This window comes from Otolemur garnettii, unplaced genomic scaffold (genome assembly GCF_000181295.1).
Source record: "Otolemur garnettii isolate 467f Iridium unplaced genomic scaffold, OtoGar3 scaffold00010, whole genome shotgun sequence".
In the NCBI taxonomy this organism is placed as follows: Eukaryota; Metazoa; Chordata; class Mammalia; order Primates; family Galagidae; genus Otolemur; species Otolemur garnettii.
The window spans coordinates 23555932-23572229 of record NW_003852405.1 but is presented as its reverse complement, the minus strand read 5'-3'; the positions used below and the strand labels follow the sequence as shown (position 1 = coordinate 23572229).

At 33.9% G+C, this 16298-nt stretch overlaps 1 protein-coding gene across 3 annotated transcripts in view; it reads left to right on the top strand.

Moving 5' to 3' along the window:
• Positions 1 to 16298, top strand: part of PRKACB (protein kinase cAMP-activated catalytic subunit beta) — a 95606-nt gene that overhangs the window by 54546 nt on the left and 24762 nt on the right. For 2 of the 3 annotated variants that reach the window (XM_012801707.2, XM_003784199.3), the window contains exons 2-5: positions 6788 to 6849; positions 9899 to 10027; positions 11866 to 11964; positions 12926 to 13008. In XM_012801707.2, coding sequence (XP_012657161.1) covers positions 6788 to 6849; positions 9899 to 10027; positions 11866 to 11964; positions 12926 to 13008 — 373 coding nt within the window. Of the gene's footprint in view, positions 1 to 2435; positions 2454 to 6787; positions 6850 to 9898; positions 10028 to 11865; positions 11965 to 12925; positions 13009 to 16298 lie in introns of those variants that run through there. The other variant, XM_023509783.1, reaches the window with a different exon arrangement.

Below are 16298 nucleotides of genomic sequence, written 5' to 3'. Positions count from 1 at the left end.
TTGCATTATTTAAGTACATCTCATAAAAATGTGTATGCTTTTATCTATATAAAATCTATAATGAAATTTTTATTTTTTCATACTTTAGTGAATCAAGGCACTGTTCACTTGTAACCAAGACTTGATAAGAAATTAACAAATAATAAAGCATAGAAAGATGAAAGAAGAGTACAATAAATATTGTCATAGCAAATGCAGCTTTTACTGCCTGTTAAATTTCCAGACACTCATTCATGTGAGACCTTCGCGTTTATAGAACGACTAATTAGTATCTTAGAAGTCAAAGGTAGGCATGGCCCAATGCAGTAAAGTGGACAAGTACCATTACAGTATTAAAGTTGTTTTTTGTACCCACTATTGTTTTCAAGGTCATAGTGAATTTACTTTGAATGAACATGTTTGAATAGGTAAGGAAGTAAAGTGTCCCTTCAGCACAGGGACCACAATCATCCTTCAGAGTGAAGGGATGGAATATGACAGTTTATAAACGTATTTTCCAAGTAGGGTTTTGATTGGTTAAAAATATTTATATATTCAAAGAATTTGTTGTAATCTTTATACAAGACATTCTCTAATATGTATGCTTAAGAGTGATTTTCCTTGTATTTCTATGTGTGATATGCTAGCAAATATTTATGAATGGGTAACTTCTTGTGGGTATGTTATTTTATATGTTATTTAATCTGTTTAATGTATTTATTTTTTTTGATCAAGCACGCAAATCATCAGATGAATCTGGTAGGAAACCATTTTTACCAGAATATTGTGTTATTTTGATTATTATAAGTTGGATTGTGTATTTTATGACGTTTAGAGTATTTTATATTTAATTATTATAGGAAGTCTGTTGACTGAAATATTTGTAGTACAGTGTGTGTATATGAGGGGAGCAGGAGGGCATTCTTAGAATGACCAAATACAGAACTCTAAAGAGGTGGGTGTTTGAAGTAAGGGGGCAAAAAGTCAACCAATATTCTACATTTCTCCAGATTTATGCTTCCCAGAGATTTTGAAAGATTGTCCTCTTCTGTTATTTGTTGATAAAACTTGGTATTTTCATAGGTAATTTATCTCGGTTTCCATACCGTTTTGTACTTTCTGGCATACACTAAATCTGAAATATAATAATGCTTTTATTAAGGTGAAGGAGAAAGATGAAAATAATCAAAAGACAGTAGGGGGCATATGAATTATAATCTGTTTAGTTACAAATTTTTGAACTGCTATTACTTAAAAAAGCATTATGACACATGTAATTTCTTACAGTACCTAATACTTGTTCTTCCCCAATAGAAAAATTTAGACTAGCCTTTTCCTTTATCCCCATATAGATAGCCATCTAGTTTTAAAATATTCCAGCCTCGAGTCCTCATCATCCCTCATTACTCTTAACAAGCCATCCCGCCTTCTATTTCCCTGAAGAAATACAGTTCAGCAACTGTGAACTAATCCACCTGTTCCCCTTTCTTCCCACTCATTGACAAGCATCACTATGGCGAACGAGCCCCTCCATGATCCGGCCCCTGCTTGTCAGTGCACCTTGCCTCCCAAGGCTGTTGCACACTCAGACCCTATGCTGCAGCTATTACAAGTCAGCTTCCATTTCTGGATAAACAGTGCTCTTCCTCCATGCCTTTTAGCCAAGGTCATCTCAACCTAGAATGTCTTCTTCCCCAACTTTATCTGCCAGAAGAATTCCGTATTCTTCAAAACTCAGCACAAATGCTGTGTCCCCTGTTATGCTTTATCTTACTATCCAAGAATTTTCTCTTATACCTCTCATTGTACCTTATATTTTCCTTCATTGTAATCCTTATCATACTCCAAAATAATGATTCATCTTTCTCCCATTTAGCTCCTCATTCGCTTAACAATGGAGATATGTTTATTCTTCATAGTATTCTCAGAATCTGACACCACTCAATGGTGCTCGATAAACGTTGTTGAAAAAATTCTTAAGCTAAGAAGCAAGGAAGTGGAAAAGACAGAAGTCTCTCAGAAGGGAACACACCAAGGTGTTATAATTCATTATGTCTTCCCTGCAGTAAAGTTTAACTGAGTATCAGAGGTCCAGAGAAGGTATTGCAATAATTATAGGACTTGTTTCTATACTTCCTTCTTAAAATTATTAGCCCTATTGTCATAGGACTTAAAGTTTTTGTTAGTTGTTTTTTGAGAAAAATTAGCATGGTATTGATTTTGACACTGACCAGTAGTTACTGATTTTATTTCTTTACTATTTAATTTTAAGACGTCCTATTTGAATACATGCAGTCAATTATGTGTAATCGAGTTTCTACATTAATATTTTTTCTGTGTATAATATTCTGGGAAAATGTATATAGGTAACTTTTTGCTAATATGTTATTCTTATAAGTGTAATTTAATAATTGTTCCATTATTATTTTTTTTTTTTTTTTGGACACAAGCTTGCTCCTCTTCAGAAATATCTGGTAGGCAACTACTTTTTAATACAACAAATATTCCTTTAAAACTTTTTATTTACGTGTTTGCAAGTGTTTATTTGCCTTATGAAAGTTATATTGTATTAAGCATGTTGAGTTAATAAATATTTTTATTGATGAAAGAAATGGTTTGTTTCATTTTATGCTGGGTCATATCTATAGAGATGATTTATATTACAATTTCCAGTGTAAAATTTATACACAATAAATATGGCACCAGGGAACAGTAGAAGATGTGCAGAAGATAGATTAACATACACCACTTGGATTACCCAGACTCATAAGTGGCTTTTGAAAAAATAGATACTGTTGTAAATTTTGAATGAAACAGCCAATATTTTAACTGGGTATTTACCAAGGAAGTTTTTATTCTATTTTGTTCTATTATCTGCTTGTTTCCTTTCTATTTTTCTAATATAAATTGAATAAAAGGTAGAGTGGTATAGAATGAGAAGGCAAGATTGATCTCATTACAAAAACTAGAGAACTCCACATTTGGAACAGTTGTAATCCATTCATAAATCTTAAAATAAATTTGTTAACTCTTATTACAAATATGATTCTCATTTAAGAATTAGGTAATGGCATACTATAACTAACAACATGTTCTCTGTATGGTAAGCAATGATCCAGTTTATCTAACACAGAACCCCAAGACAGCTAATACATAAGTTTGCTAAATGTTATTAGGGAAACATTCTTATCATACTACTTAGAATTATCTGAATTACATGAGATAAAGTTGTGCCAGGCTGGAATTTTTAGTCAATTTTACTGATGTTTAAAATGCACTTTGAAATCTGATTTTTAAACTATGTCCTATATATAAAAATATTCAAAAATATTTGGGAGGAGAAGAATTAAGTTGTGTTTTATGAATTTTTGGAAATATTTCAAAATTATCTGGGTCTTTTTTTTTCCTATCTTCTCCTGAATGTGGGTTAACTGTTCCTGCAGGTAAACTTTGGGTGAACCTACAGATCCCTTTGGAATGCTCATTTCCTTTAGAATGCAATATATCATACACTCTAAATGAAACAAATTGAAGATAGAATTAAATATAATTGAAAGTTTATACTTCTGGGGATGAATTAAGTTAATGTTTGGTATGCCTTTCTTATTTCTGTAGTATCTATTTGGCTTCATTATCAATCCATATAGAGTAAAATAGATTTTTTTCTCATGAAGAGTTACGAATCACTGTTTGAGACTTTGAAGATAGGCATTTTATCTACAGTCACACAGCAGAGAAATATTAGAGCTAATATTCTAACTCAGACATGCCAAGCTCTAAAACCATCACCATGTTTCAAGTTAGATATAGATATGGCTTATGTATTAGAATACAAGTAAACTATAAAGTTTAGAATTCCAAAGTATATGCTTTATAGGGAACTCTGGATTGAATATGGTGCAATGTTCGAATCTGGCTGCTTCTCCCCTCTCTGATTTTATTAATTATCTGCCAACACCTATGTCAGTGGATAGAAATTTTTAAATTACCAGAGAGAAGCATTTAGAAGTTAAATCTACCACTTTCTAAAAATAAAACCCAAAGCAAATATATGTGGTCTGAATTACTTACTGCTTTAGAGTTACTCATAGTCCAACATATTATAAGATACTTTATTTTTAGTTATTTTATTTTATTTTATTTATGTATATTTTGGTTAACCTATTTTTACAAAGAGCTAACTGTGTGCATCTTTGTATCTAAATAACGCATATATAAATTAGAGATTTCATGTATATGTATCTTTTATATGACAAAAAGTTATTTCAGAAACAAAGTTTTCTTCATGAAAGTATACAATGACATTATAATTAATTCTCATCCTTACTTAAAAGCAAATCCCTTTATATGTTGATATAATTTACAAAATGGAATATCTTTTGCGAATACCCATATCTGATCAGTTTGACATAAAACCTTTATGTAAAATGTTATTTAACACTAACCACAATCCTACTTCTAAATGCTTTTCTCTAGTTATTTAAATTTATGGTGTTGATTGACAGTGAACTCAGAATATTGATGAGTACAGAGACTATTTCCTGAAAATTCTATTAGTGAATAAAATTAACACCTGAAATTTTTCTTTTAGATCGTCATCAGGCAGGGAAAAGAAATTTTTCCCAACTTACTATGTTTGGCAAAGACTGCGAGGCCTTTCTTTGATCAGTTATATATTTTTTAACTCTAGATCCACTTAACAGAGAGTGACAGGAGAAGCTGAAACAGGATGTTAGGAATTTTTTTCTTTCCCTGATTCTCTTTCTTATTTCTAAATTATTCATACTCATATAGGCATCTGGAGAGTTTGTACTGCAACTTGATGTGGAAGTTCTATAAATAAAAGACAACTAAAAATATTTTTCAAAAGAAATGAGAGGTGTATTTTGGGAGTCGCAGTTGTTTCCTAAAAGCCACAGTTGCATTTTGCAATAAATTATGCTTTTAATTTATTTTATAGGCATTATTTCCAAGTCAATGCCATGTACAGATATGTTTGCTCCATGCCAAAAAAAATCATACCTGTAAAACCCTTCTTCATCAGTTGTAACTAGTATATTAACTTTTAAAAGTAAGATGACTTGTACCATGTTAAAGTCCAAGAAAATGAAAGAATTTACCATCCTTAATCCATCCCCAGAGAAGAATTAGATCATATTTGGACAATTAGGTTAAATTATTTGATTCCTGGTTTTGGTGCATAAGATTTACCTACTGTGGGAAAATTCTAATTTTAAAACTCATTTTTCTCAAATTGTCTAAAATAGGCATTAACAATATTTTATATGAAAATACAGCTTATAGAACATAGTAAAATAATGCCTTCGGACGTCTATGGTCTAGTGTAACGTCTGCGCTTAAGGCCTGTCATCGTCATTTTGAAATGTTAAAATATTTAAAATGCCAGCAGCCTTTTTGGTTGGTAGCAGTGTTTTTGCCAAGGGGACTATGTTGAGCTAAAGCAGGAAATAATAATGTATATCTTAAAATGCCTTACTTGCATCCTGCAGTAAGGTCCTTCATTAAAGGACCTAAAGAATTTGTGAGTTCTTCACATCCACCTTTAATTCTGTCTTTTCTTCATCACCCTCACCTTTATCATCAGCACCCTCAGTGTTCCTAGAATAATTACCGATGTGCCACTTCAAGTTCACCTTGTCTACTCCAGCTGTTTTATTTCAATGCTATTCAAATTCTATTCATTGTTATTTTTTTCTTTGTAGATTCAAATAAAGAAATATTGGGAACTTTCCTAACCCAAAAAAAAAAAGAAAGAAAAAACAACACTAACATAAATACATCTTGTGTGGTCAGATTTTACTTTCATACCTCACAGTAAGAACCAGGATACCTTTGTTAATGTCATTTTTATCTCTTTGGAATTTTATCCCTATTATTTGTCTTTAAATGCCTGAAGTTGTTTTGTAAACAGAAACTGTTCTTAATAATTTTACAAAAAGACAAGGAAAGAGAGAAAACTTTGAAATGGTTCATCGTTTAATTTACAAATTTGTAACTTCAAACCACTGCTCCAAAAAACAGTGTGGCTATTACTAAGGTATGAACATCTGGTTTTTGAATTGTCTTACTTTGGTGTGCATTTTAAATTAGGCATTCCGATATTTCGTTCTTGCCCCAAATTTAGAATGAGACTTTTAAGCTGCTTGGATTTGGGTTGGTGCTGTTTTGTTCTGTGTTATTATTATTTTTTTTTTAAGTCTTTGTGGGTATCCTGTATGTGTTAGTCAGTGGTTTTTCCTTTTCTCTCAGCCTTTGGTACAGAGAACACAAATCTAACACTCATATAACATAACTCCTTATGTCAGGAAACAGCTCTTCATCAAAACCAAATATTTCTGAAATTCCACAGCTCAGGTTCACATTCTCTAAAGGTTTTCATCTCTTACGTTTAAAGGCTCTGTTAGTGTCCCTTCTGGTTTTTTGCAGTCACTATTTTGTCTTGGATTGATCTCTAACTGCCTTACCTTACCTTTCTGACACGTTAGAAGTACTGTTCTCAGGAACAGTATTTTTCTTAATAGATTTGAAATCATCAAAGTGGTTTCCAGACAGAACACTAGTAGAGATCCTTACAAATCTCAGCAAGTATCTGCTTCTTGTTAAGGGGCACTAAATGGCTCTCCAGTTTAACACAGTGGTAAATGCACCTGCCATCACAATAGTTAACTTAAGTCTGTGTTTTTTAAGAGATGATACTTATATGTACTATGAAAACGTATATGTGATATACATATTCACATAGGTAATGTAAATATTCTTACAAATGTGTTTTTATGTATATTTTCAGTGAAAGAATTTCTAGCCAAAGCAAAAGAAGACTTCTTGAAAAAATGGGAAAATCCTCCTCCGGTAAGGAATATGTAGATTTTCTTCAATTTAAATATTCCATGTTAAGTAAAATCATGAAATTTACTCCCTCAGAAATTTTAATTTCATGTAGCACTAGCAAACATAAACTTAACATGGGGATTTTGCTACAATGTTAAATTTCGATTCATTCATTAATAATTTTTGTAGACCTAAATTAGAGAAGGAGCTAATTTCTAATATGATATATAACTACAAATTTTGAATACTAACTAAACGTTACTATAAAATATTGTTATTTTTAATATGTTAATTTTGAATTATGCCTTTGATAGTATACTTATTTTCATTAATTGCAACAATAAGAGTCCTATTGTAGTTTCAAATTCTTAATCACAAATATTTGGCTATTGGCAACATACCAAGTACATAGGATACTTCTATGAACATTTTGATGGGGTATGTTCTATATAATGTAAGGACGTCAGAGCATAAGATCCAAAAACTATATATAAAAAGAGCCATCTCTACGTCCCCAAAATGTCTATTTTAGAATTACAAATAATGAATGAACTTCAATAGCTAAATAAATATTGAAAGTCTTCTCTTTCTGACAAAAAGAAGTTTTTATTTCAAGTATTTTCTTCCACTGAAGAATTCTAATGAATGTTTTCTAAAGATGCAAGACAGGGGTGCTCAACCTGCGGCCTGCGGGCCACATGTAGACTATGTCAGGATCTTTGTGTTTATCTGTGGTGGCAGGTTTCCCGAAAATTATGCAAGGACCTTTTTTTCTTGCGCTCATCAGCTTTCACTGGTATTTGTGTATCTAATGTATGGCTCAAAACAACGCTTCTTCTTTCAAAGTGGCACAGAGAGTCAGACACCCCTAGGGCATGACCTGTGATTTAAACATAGTCACAAAGGTTAGAGGTCAGATTACAAAACGTTACGCATTATGTAACATGAAACATTACAGGAGATGAGGAAGAAGGCATATTTTTTATAATACAAAGAAAAGCAATGACCAGCATAAAGAGATGTTCTGTTATCTATTAATAACTCTTGTGTCTATTATTTGCAACTATATTAAACATTATTTTCTTCTTTGTTTTTTTCCCTTCATGTTTATTTATAAGCTATTCATTACATACATTAAATATATTCAATCTATCTGTGGGGGTTCAGGCAGTTGTCTGCATTCTCAGTTCTTGGTATGCTCATGGCTCAAGAATGACCACACCCTTCAAAGCAAGCGTGAAACAAAGTTTATTGAGGGAGAGAAAGATAGGCTTACAGAGCAAGGGCGAGATAAAGGTTTGCCGAGTAAAATATGCTCATCACACAGACAGCAAGTGGCCCCCTTTGTCCCTCTGAAAGAAGAGGTTCTGGTAATGGTCTGGGGTTGTTTTATACCATCTGGGCGGGGTCATTCCACATAGTTCCAGCATTAATTTTTTTTTTTTTTGCAGTTTTTGGCCGAGGCCAGGTTTGAACCCACCAACTCTGGCATATGGGGCTGGCACCCTACTCCTTGAGTCACAGGTGCTGCCCCCCCACCCACGTGGAATCACTTTTGATGGACAGTCAAGAGCATGAAAATTAGCTCTAAATCACTGTCCAAATCCTGTTGTTTCTGGGATGTCTGGCCCCAGGGCACTCCTCCTTTCCCCCCTGCTGTGACTGTTAGTTTCCCCAAAGGGGATTAAGGTGGAGCAGGACTAAGATGTAGCCCACTGTCCTCTTCCAAGTGGGGCAATTGCCACAGGAGCCTTAAGGCAGAGCACCCATTGTGTCCTTTTTCCTTAGGAGAGCTGGAATCCTAACTATCTCTGTAACATATCTATGTTGAGAAAATGAAAAATTAAATATTAATCCATAAAGTTAATTAATTCAATTAGAATTATAAGAGCTTTTTTGCACCGATAAAGAATCTCATGGTGATTTTAAATTATTGGAAATATGAAATTAAAATAGGATGAAACAAGTTTTATACATAAACCTTAGATTGCTTGCTCTCTCTCTAATGGTCCAACAAACTGCTACAATGTGTCTCAGAAGACAAGGTTTGATTTGCAGTGGAAATCAAATCCAGCCACAGTGAACTCCAGTAGCTATCCAGATTCCTCTTATACAAGAATCGTACTGCATCACATTTTTCTCAAGCTAAACACTCTACAGACTGGACCTTCAAATGTTTTCCTAAGATATGGAGATCTTCATAATGAAAATCTATTCAATAAATAGCTCAACAATTACTACTTGTTGCTATCTAGCACATAATTTGTTCCAAGTAATTTTCATTTGTTGCGGCAGCAACAAATTCAATAGATTTATGCCTCTAATTCTTTGCTTCCGTGCTGTACTCACAGCCAAACAAAGATGTTTCCTTGTAACAAAACATCCATTCAAGGGGGAAAAAAAAAAAAGAATCTGGGTATTGTTCTGGGCCTCTGCCTTTTGGTTCTTTGTGGAATGAGGAACTCCTCCTTCCTTGTTGTTACTGTTTTAGGTAATGCTGGGTTATTATAACATCAGTGAGAAAAAGCCCGTAGGCTCTCTCATGCCATTATCGAGTTCTATTACATAAGCTTGTGTACAGACAGAAAGGAAGTAAGACAGGGCTTTCCTCCGAGGTAACTCGGGGAAAGGCTCTGATCCTGCAGCCCAACTGTTCATCACAGTTCCTTCCAAGTGCACTGAGACTGTGGCTTACATGAGCCTTCATCAGCACACTTCTGATCAGTTTGTAACTACTAAATATAGAACTAATTCATTAGAAACCCAGTACTCGAGATGCATGTGGGAATGTGACCTTTAATATTGCCGCTGAGACTCTTATTTTCTCCTGTTACTATAACGTTCTGTATTGCAGTATCTTCTCAGACATTAGCTCCTTTCTTATTTAAAGGGGAAAATAGCACCAGTATCCTGGAGTCTCAATTATCTTTCTGTATTGTTTTAAAATGGATAGTTATATATTGAATTATCCATTCTGGTTATATGTTATTAAAGCAATTACAGTGATCATAGTCTTCGAAAGAGTGTTTCTAACTTTAAAGTTACTTTTTTTTTTTTTATGCGTATGTAGAATAATGCCGGGCTCGAGGATTTCGAAAGGAAAAAAACCCTTGGAACAGGTTCATTTGGGAGAGTCATGTTGGTGAAACATAAAGCCACTGAGCAGTATTATGCCATGAAGATTTTAGATAAGCAGAAGGTTTGTACTTATTGCTGTGTCCCCGGCGGGTAACTCCAGTTTTATCAGCTAGACTATTAAAAGGCATAATGTCGTGATTTACCGTTCATACATTCAAATGATTTTATTTTTGCATTCATTTATATTCTATTTGTGCTTTTCACTTAATTTTTATTAAATCATAACTGTATACAGTTACAGTTACAGTTGTAACAGTTACAAGATGATGATTTGAGATACAGTGTGAAATGCTAAATCAAACTAATTCACATAATCATCATCTCACTTATTTTGGTGGTAAGACATTCATAATATACTCTTATTTTATTTTATTTTTTATTAAATCATAGCTGTGTACATTAATGCAGTCATGGGGTACAATGTGCTGGTTTTACATACAATTTGAAATGCTTTCATCTGTATTCTTACGGATTGTGACTATATAATAGATAATGAATACGTAGTTGGCCTCCCACATCCTTGAGTTCCAAGGCCATGAAGTCAACCAACCATGGATGGAAAAATACCTGGAAAAAAACTGCCTCCGTACTAAACATGCACCTACTATTTTTTCTTATCATTGTTTCCTAAGCAATGCAGCCTAACAACTATTTCCATAGTATTTACATTATATCAGATATGATACATAACCTGGAGGCGATTTAAAGTATCCAGAGGATATGCACAGGTTATATGCAAAACCTGTGTTATTTTATATCCAGGGACTTGGGCGTCCAGGCATTTGGTTTCTGCCGAAATCCTGGAACTAATCCCCCAGGAACTCTTAAGGGAGACCTGTAATTTATTGTGATAATTATGGACTGTTGGTTCTGTAACTAGTTACACTGTGGGCAGCAGTGACCCACCCACTTCATGCTGGACACTGAAAAAAACTGAGGTTGGAGATTGTTGCAATAACATCTACAAAGTCACAAAGCTGGCTGAATAGGAAGCATAGAGTAGAACATGGATCTTCGGACTCCTGGTCCGTTATTCCTTCCTCAGTATTATGGGTATACTTCTAATTTTGTGTGGCAACAACTGGCAGGTATCTCTAATTACTTTTATTCCTGATATTTAACTGTGTGATATCTATGACTCTCCCTGCATTGATAATAAACCTCTAGCAAGAAAGAATACCACCTTCTAATGATTTCCATGAGTATAGGACTGTTATTTATGTAGGCCTATTTTTAAATTCAAACTAGAATTCTATGTGGAATCACAGTTCATGAAGTTAAGATAAAGCACTTTCTCCTTCTGTTGAGTAGACGATCCAGAGGAAACCTGATTACATTTAAATGACTCATTTGTTATGAAGACAGAGTAGTATTTTTCCAACATTTTTGTATCCTCTTCTATGACAGTGTAAATGGATTTTGACAGTTTGTACCTGTGTCTATTCAGGTATTATAAAATGAACAGATTGTTTATTTTTACCCCTATTTTTCAACTATTGATATTTCCTTAATTTTGTTGCTCAACTTCTTAAGTATTTGAAATCAATACCTACTTATTGCAGTGATTTAGACCAGCTTATTTAGTAGATCATAAGTGATTAAGACCTATGTATTTTCACATATTAATTTTTAAGTAATTTTTATAAGTCTGTTTCTTGTTCCTGTTTAGTTTTCAATTCTCAACTGAAACCATAAAGTTGACCTTCTTAAGACCAAGTTTCAAATCCTCAATTAGGCCTTTTATTTGAATCATAGTTGCCAATTATTATTTTCCTTATCCAACTCTAGTAATTTTGCTTATCCAAGTTCAGTAATACGTGGGAAAAAATATTTTTTTCTTTTAAAGTGATAATAACTTTTTGCTTAAATACATTAAATATATTTATGTCTCAATTACAGGTTGTTAAGCTGAAGCAAATAGAGCATACTTTGAATGAGAAAAGAATATTACAGGCAGTGAATTTTCCTTTTCTTGTTCGACTAGAGTATTCTTTTAAGGTAAACTTCAATGATATTTACATAAGGTATTTTCCAGCTGGTGTATTTTTTAAAATGTGATACTGTGAATAGGATTCTAAACCAGATGACAAGCCTACAGAATATGAAAAAAACAAAAAAAGAAATATCTTTACTTCTCATGTAATTAAATGCTATTATGCTTATAAACTTAGGTAACATTTTAAAAGATTTTGGTTGTCCTTGGGGAAATTGTTCAAAGTGTTATGTGTGATTCTTCATGAGATGGTGTTAACAGTATCAAATGTTCAATTTATAGAAAACCATAGGGATATCTTTTTACACAGTTCTTATACCCAACACACTCACTTTTTCTGAACCCTTTCTGCCATAATCTCACCATCTTCTTTTACTTAGTAACTTGTGTCCTCGTCTTTTCACTTGCACAAGGCAGAACCATCTTTGCTCCACTCTTCAAGTGTCCAATACAGTTGCACGAGACATATTCTTTAGACTGGCAGCTTTTCATCTCTTTAGAATGATACCTGGCTTACTGCAAGTTGAATCATATAAACCATTTTAATCTTTTTTCCACCTTTATTCTTTAAATCAAATGAGGATCCATATATTTAAGATGTTAAAAATCATGACTGTCTTGTACATAAAATGTAAAATTCTTACGCACGTTTACAAATTGTTTCCTCACTTTGGTTAATCCTTCGCTTATGCCAGAGCATCATCTCGCTGCCTTAGTGTTGAATTGTTCAAAGTTAAGTGTTCTCTGCAACAGCAGGAATAGCAGAAGCCCCAGATTAATTTATGGCGAGCATATGAGGGGAAAAGAAAGATGAATGCCCCAGTGTGGAAAAGCTAGAGCATTTTCTTTTTATTCTCGATGTCAGATGAATTTTACATTTATCATTTTCTAATTGAACGCGGTGTAATCTTAAAATATTTTTTACCCAGCTTCACAATTTTGATTCATTTTCTTATTTGTTCATAGGATAATTCTAATTTATACATGGTTATGGAATATGTCCCAGGGGGTGAAATGTTTTCACACTTAAGAAGAATTGGAAGATTCAGGTAACTAACGCTTTTCCCCCTCCTCACATCTTTCTACATTTGTGTTGTTTTAAACCAAACTTTAAAGTCAGTTCCAATACTAAAAATTCATTTTATTCATATCAATTAGTATTTTAGCTAATGAAGGATTAGATGGAAACATTAACGAGAGGCCACATAATATATGAGTTTTATAATCCAAATAAAAGAACTATGAAACAAATTTAAATATTAATAATTGGTAGCTGTTGTGAGGGTCCAAGAGTCTTGAGAAGTGCAAAAATAATTGACTTATAAAATACCAATACTTATTGAACAAATATTAATGACATAAGTCTGAGACAGGCTTGTGTAAGGATGATGATAAAAAAAGAATATATGTATATAGTAATGATAATAATGGTGATGTGGTGATGAGATTATAAAAGTTTGTTTTTTACAAATTTAATTCTCTTTAAATTTTTTGTTTAATTTTTTAAATACATACATAATTTAAGAGGAGTTTGTATCTTCTCATTAGGTTATAACTAATAGAATCTCACAGTTATTAAAATAGGTTATTGATTCTGATGGTTTTGGCTATGTGTAATAGTTTTTAAGTCACTACTGTTCATTAATCATCACTAATAGAATAACGCTAAAACCAAGGTCCAGCTTCATTCAGGATTCAGATGATTCTCTAAATTTAATGTTCTATTTTGGGAAGCAAGAATTGCAGTTCAGGGCATACACACAGATCAGGGGGTCTTCGTATGTCCAACAAAGAAAGACAGGGTTGGAGGTTTTATCAAAAGAAGAAATGTTATATATTGTTTTGAAAGAAAGTTCATTGGCACTAGTCAAGTTTTGGGAAGCTGGCAAGCTCTGATTGATGAGTGACAGCAGTGGGTCTTTGGGTTACATCAGGTGGTTTCAGTAGCTATTAGATAAAACTGGTCTCAGGTTACATTAGCTTCAGCAGTTAGGCTTGTGGAAAATTTAATTCTTGTAGCAGGTGGTATGTGCCTCAAGTGCTTTATCCCTCTGTCCCTTAGTTGGGCATGACAAGAATGACCCAATGTATAATCAACTTTCTCATTCCTTCCTTTTAATTACAATCTTGTATCACTGATCAGTCATTTTGAAGTTAGTCTTAATTGTCCTTTAGCGCTTGGATGGACCTATCCCCTTTGTCTCTGTTCCCAGGCAAGTGAAGGTATGGAGTCTATATCAGAGATTCAGGCCAAATTTCATTAACAAATAGGATGGAAGAAATATTTTTCTCAGGGTGGTTTTATCTAGAGTTCAGCATTGAGTTCCATCTTATTACTTCCATAGGTATTGACAATCATCTCGGTGTTGGGCTAACATTCTGTTGGGACAGCTAGCTTTACAAAGATTAGATAGGCAATAAAAGAGCTTAAAAATCATTAAAAATCATTAAAAATAATGTAAGTTTAGTTTATGCGATGGTTTTGAACTAGGAGACCAAGCCTAAGGGCAATAAGCTAACCAAATTAAAAGATCCTGGGGGAAGCCAAGGAAGACCTATTGTAACCATTGAACGTACCAGGCATGAGACTTTGGTTTCTTAAAATTTATCTAGGGCTTCTTAAATTTATTCTAGGGTTTGGGGAACAGAACAGTTCTTGTTTTAGTAGTTTTATGTAAGAAAGTTGGATTGAAGAAACTTATTGGAATCTAGGACCTAGTCTAACCTATAGGTAGATAACAAGAATGCAGAAAAAATATACTGAGTTACAACCTAGTAACAAGTGTATTATACAGGTTGTCCCAAAGGTCACCCTCAATGTGACCATACCTAAGGAAAATGGGAGATTGTAGCTAAATGTAGCTTTATTTACAAAATATTCATTACAAAACTTTACCAAAAGGTGGCTAACACAGAGAATACATATGGCAATTTTAGGGGTGACATTTGGGACACCCTGTAGTTTTTCCCTGGATTTAAAAACCTCCTGTGGCTTAGAAGGCCAAACCAAAGCAGACACTGTATTTTACTTGTTGTAGTCTGGAGGTTTCTGGGCCTGTCAGGAAGTGACAGTTTTTATTTACTCACTATAAAGCTAGAATCCTAAATGTCAGGCATTTTATGTATATTTTCAAATATGATATTCCAGTCAAATCTTAGTAATACACCAGTGTTTTTTTTTATTACATCATAAACGCATAGATATGTATACATCAATGTATTTATGGGTACAATGTGCTGATTTCCTAGACAATTAGGAACACTTACATCGCATTGGTTACACCAGTGCTTTTAATTATATTCTGCTATAAAGGGAGAGCAAGATTTCTATCAGGCTTATGCAAATGGCCATATTGTCATAAGAATATTCACAAATAGTTTTTGAATTCTGGAGGAATCAGGTAAGGAGGAAAAGATGCTTTTATCTGTGTTTATGAAAGTATACGCTACCAAATGGTTGTAAATGATAAAGAGCGTAAGAAAGGAAAATTTCCTAAATTTAGAAAATAAAACATTTATGTAAAGAACTAACAGTGTTTATTTATTTATTTATTTATTTATTTATTTTGAGACAGAATCTTATTCTGTCACCCTAGGTAGAGTGCTCTGGCATCATAGCTCACAGCAACCTCAAACTCTTGGGCTCAAACAATCTCCTTGAGTCAGCCTCCCAAAAGTGCTAGGATTATAGGCATGAACTACTATGCCTGGCCTTTTGGTTCAGTTTTCAGAACAACTGACTAAATGATTCCTATAAGGTGCGAACATATTACCAGCTGGAGTCCCAGAAAATATTGTGGCGTACCTTTAACCTTTGAGAGCCCATTTTTAACTAAATTTATCTAGGTTATTTGGTTTTACACCAAAGTCAATTAAACACAAGTGCTGAATACACAAAGGCCAAATAAACACAAGCGTCAACGGAAAATAAAGTACATACTTCCCAGGAAGAACAATAAGCTTCTCCAAATGAAGCAAGAAAAATATCCCCTCTATAAACCTCTGGAAGTAGGATCCAGACCTGGCAGCCGTGGTCAACAGGAAATAGACAACCCTCCCTCGCCTGTGATCTTCCAACCAGAAGGGGAAAGACCTCATCCCAACCAAATCCCAAATAAAACAAAACTTAACCAAGATTAAGAGTTCAGTCCAAGAAAGACTCGCCGGGGGCGGCGGGGGGTGGGGGTGGAGGGTAGGGGGCAGGGGCGGGGAAAGAGATGCCCCACAGAGGCACAGGGGCTCACAGGGCCGCAGTGTGAGTACCTCATGTGATTCAATGGCCAGCGATTTTCCTGGAAGTGAATCAGTTTTGGAATCTTATTTCTGGCACCAAGTATGA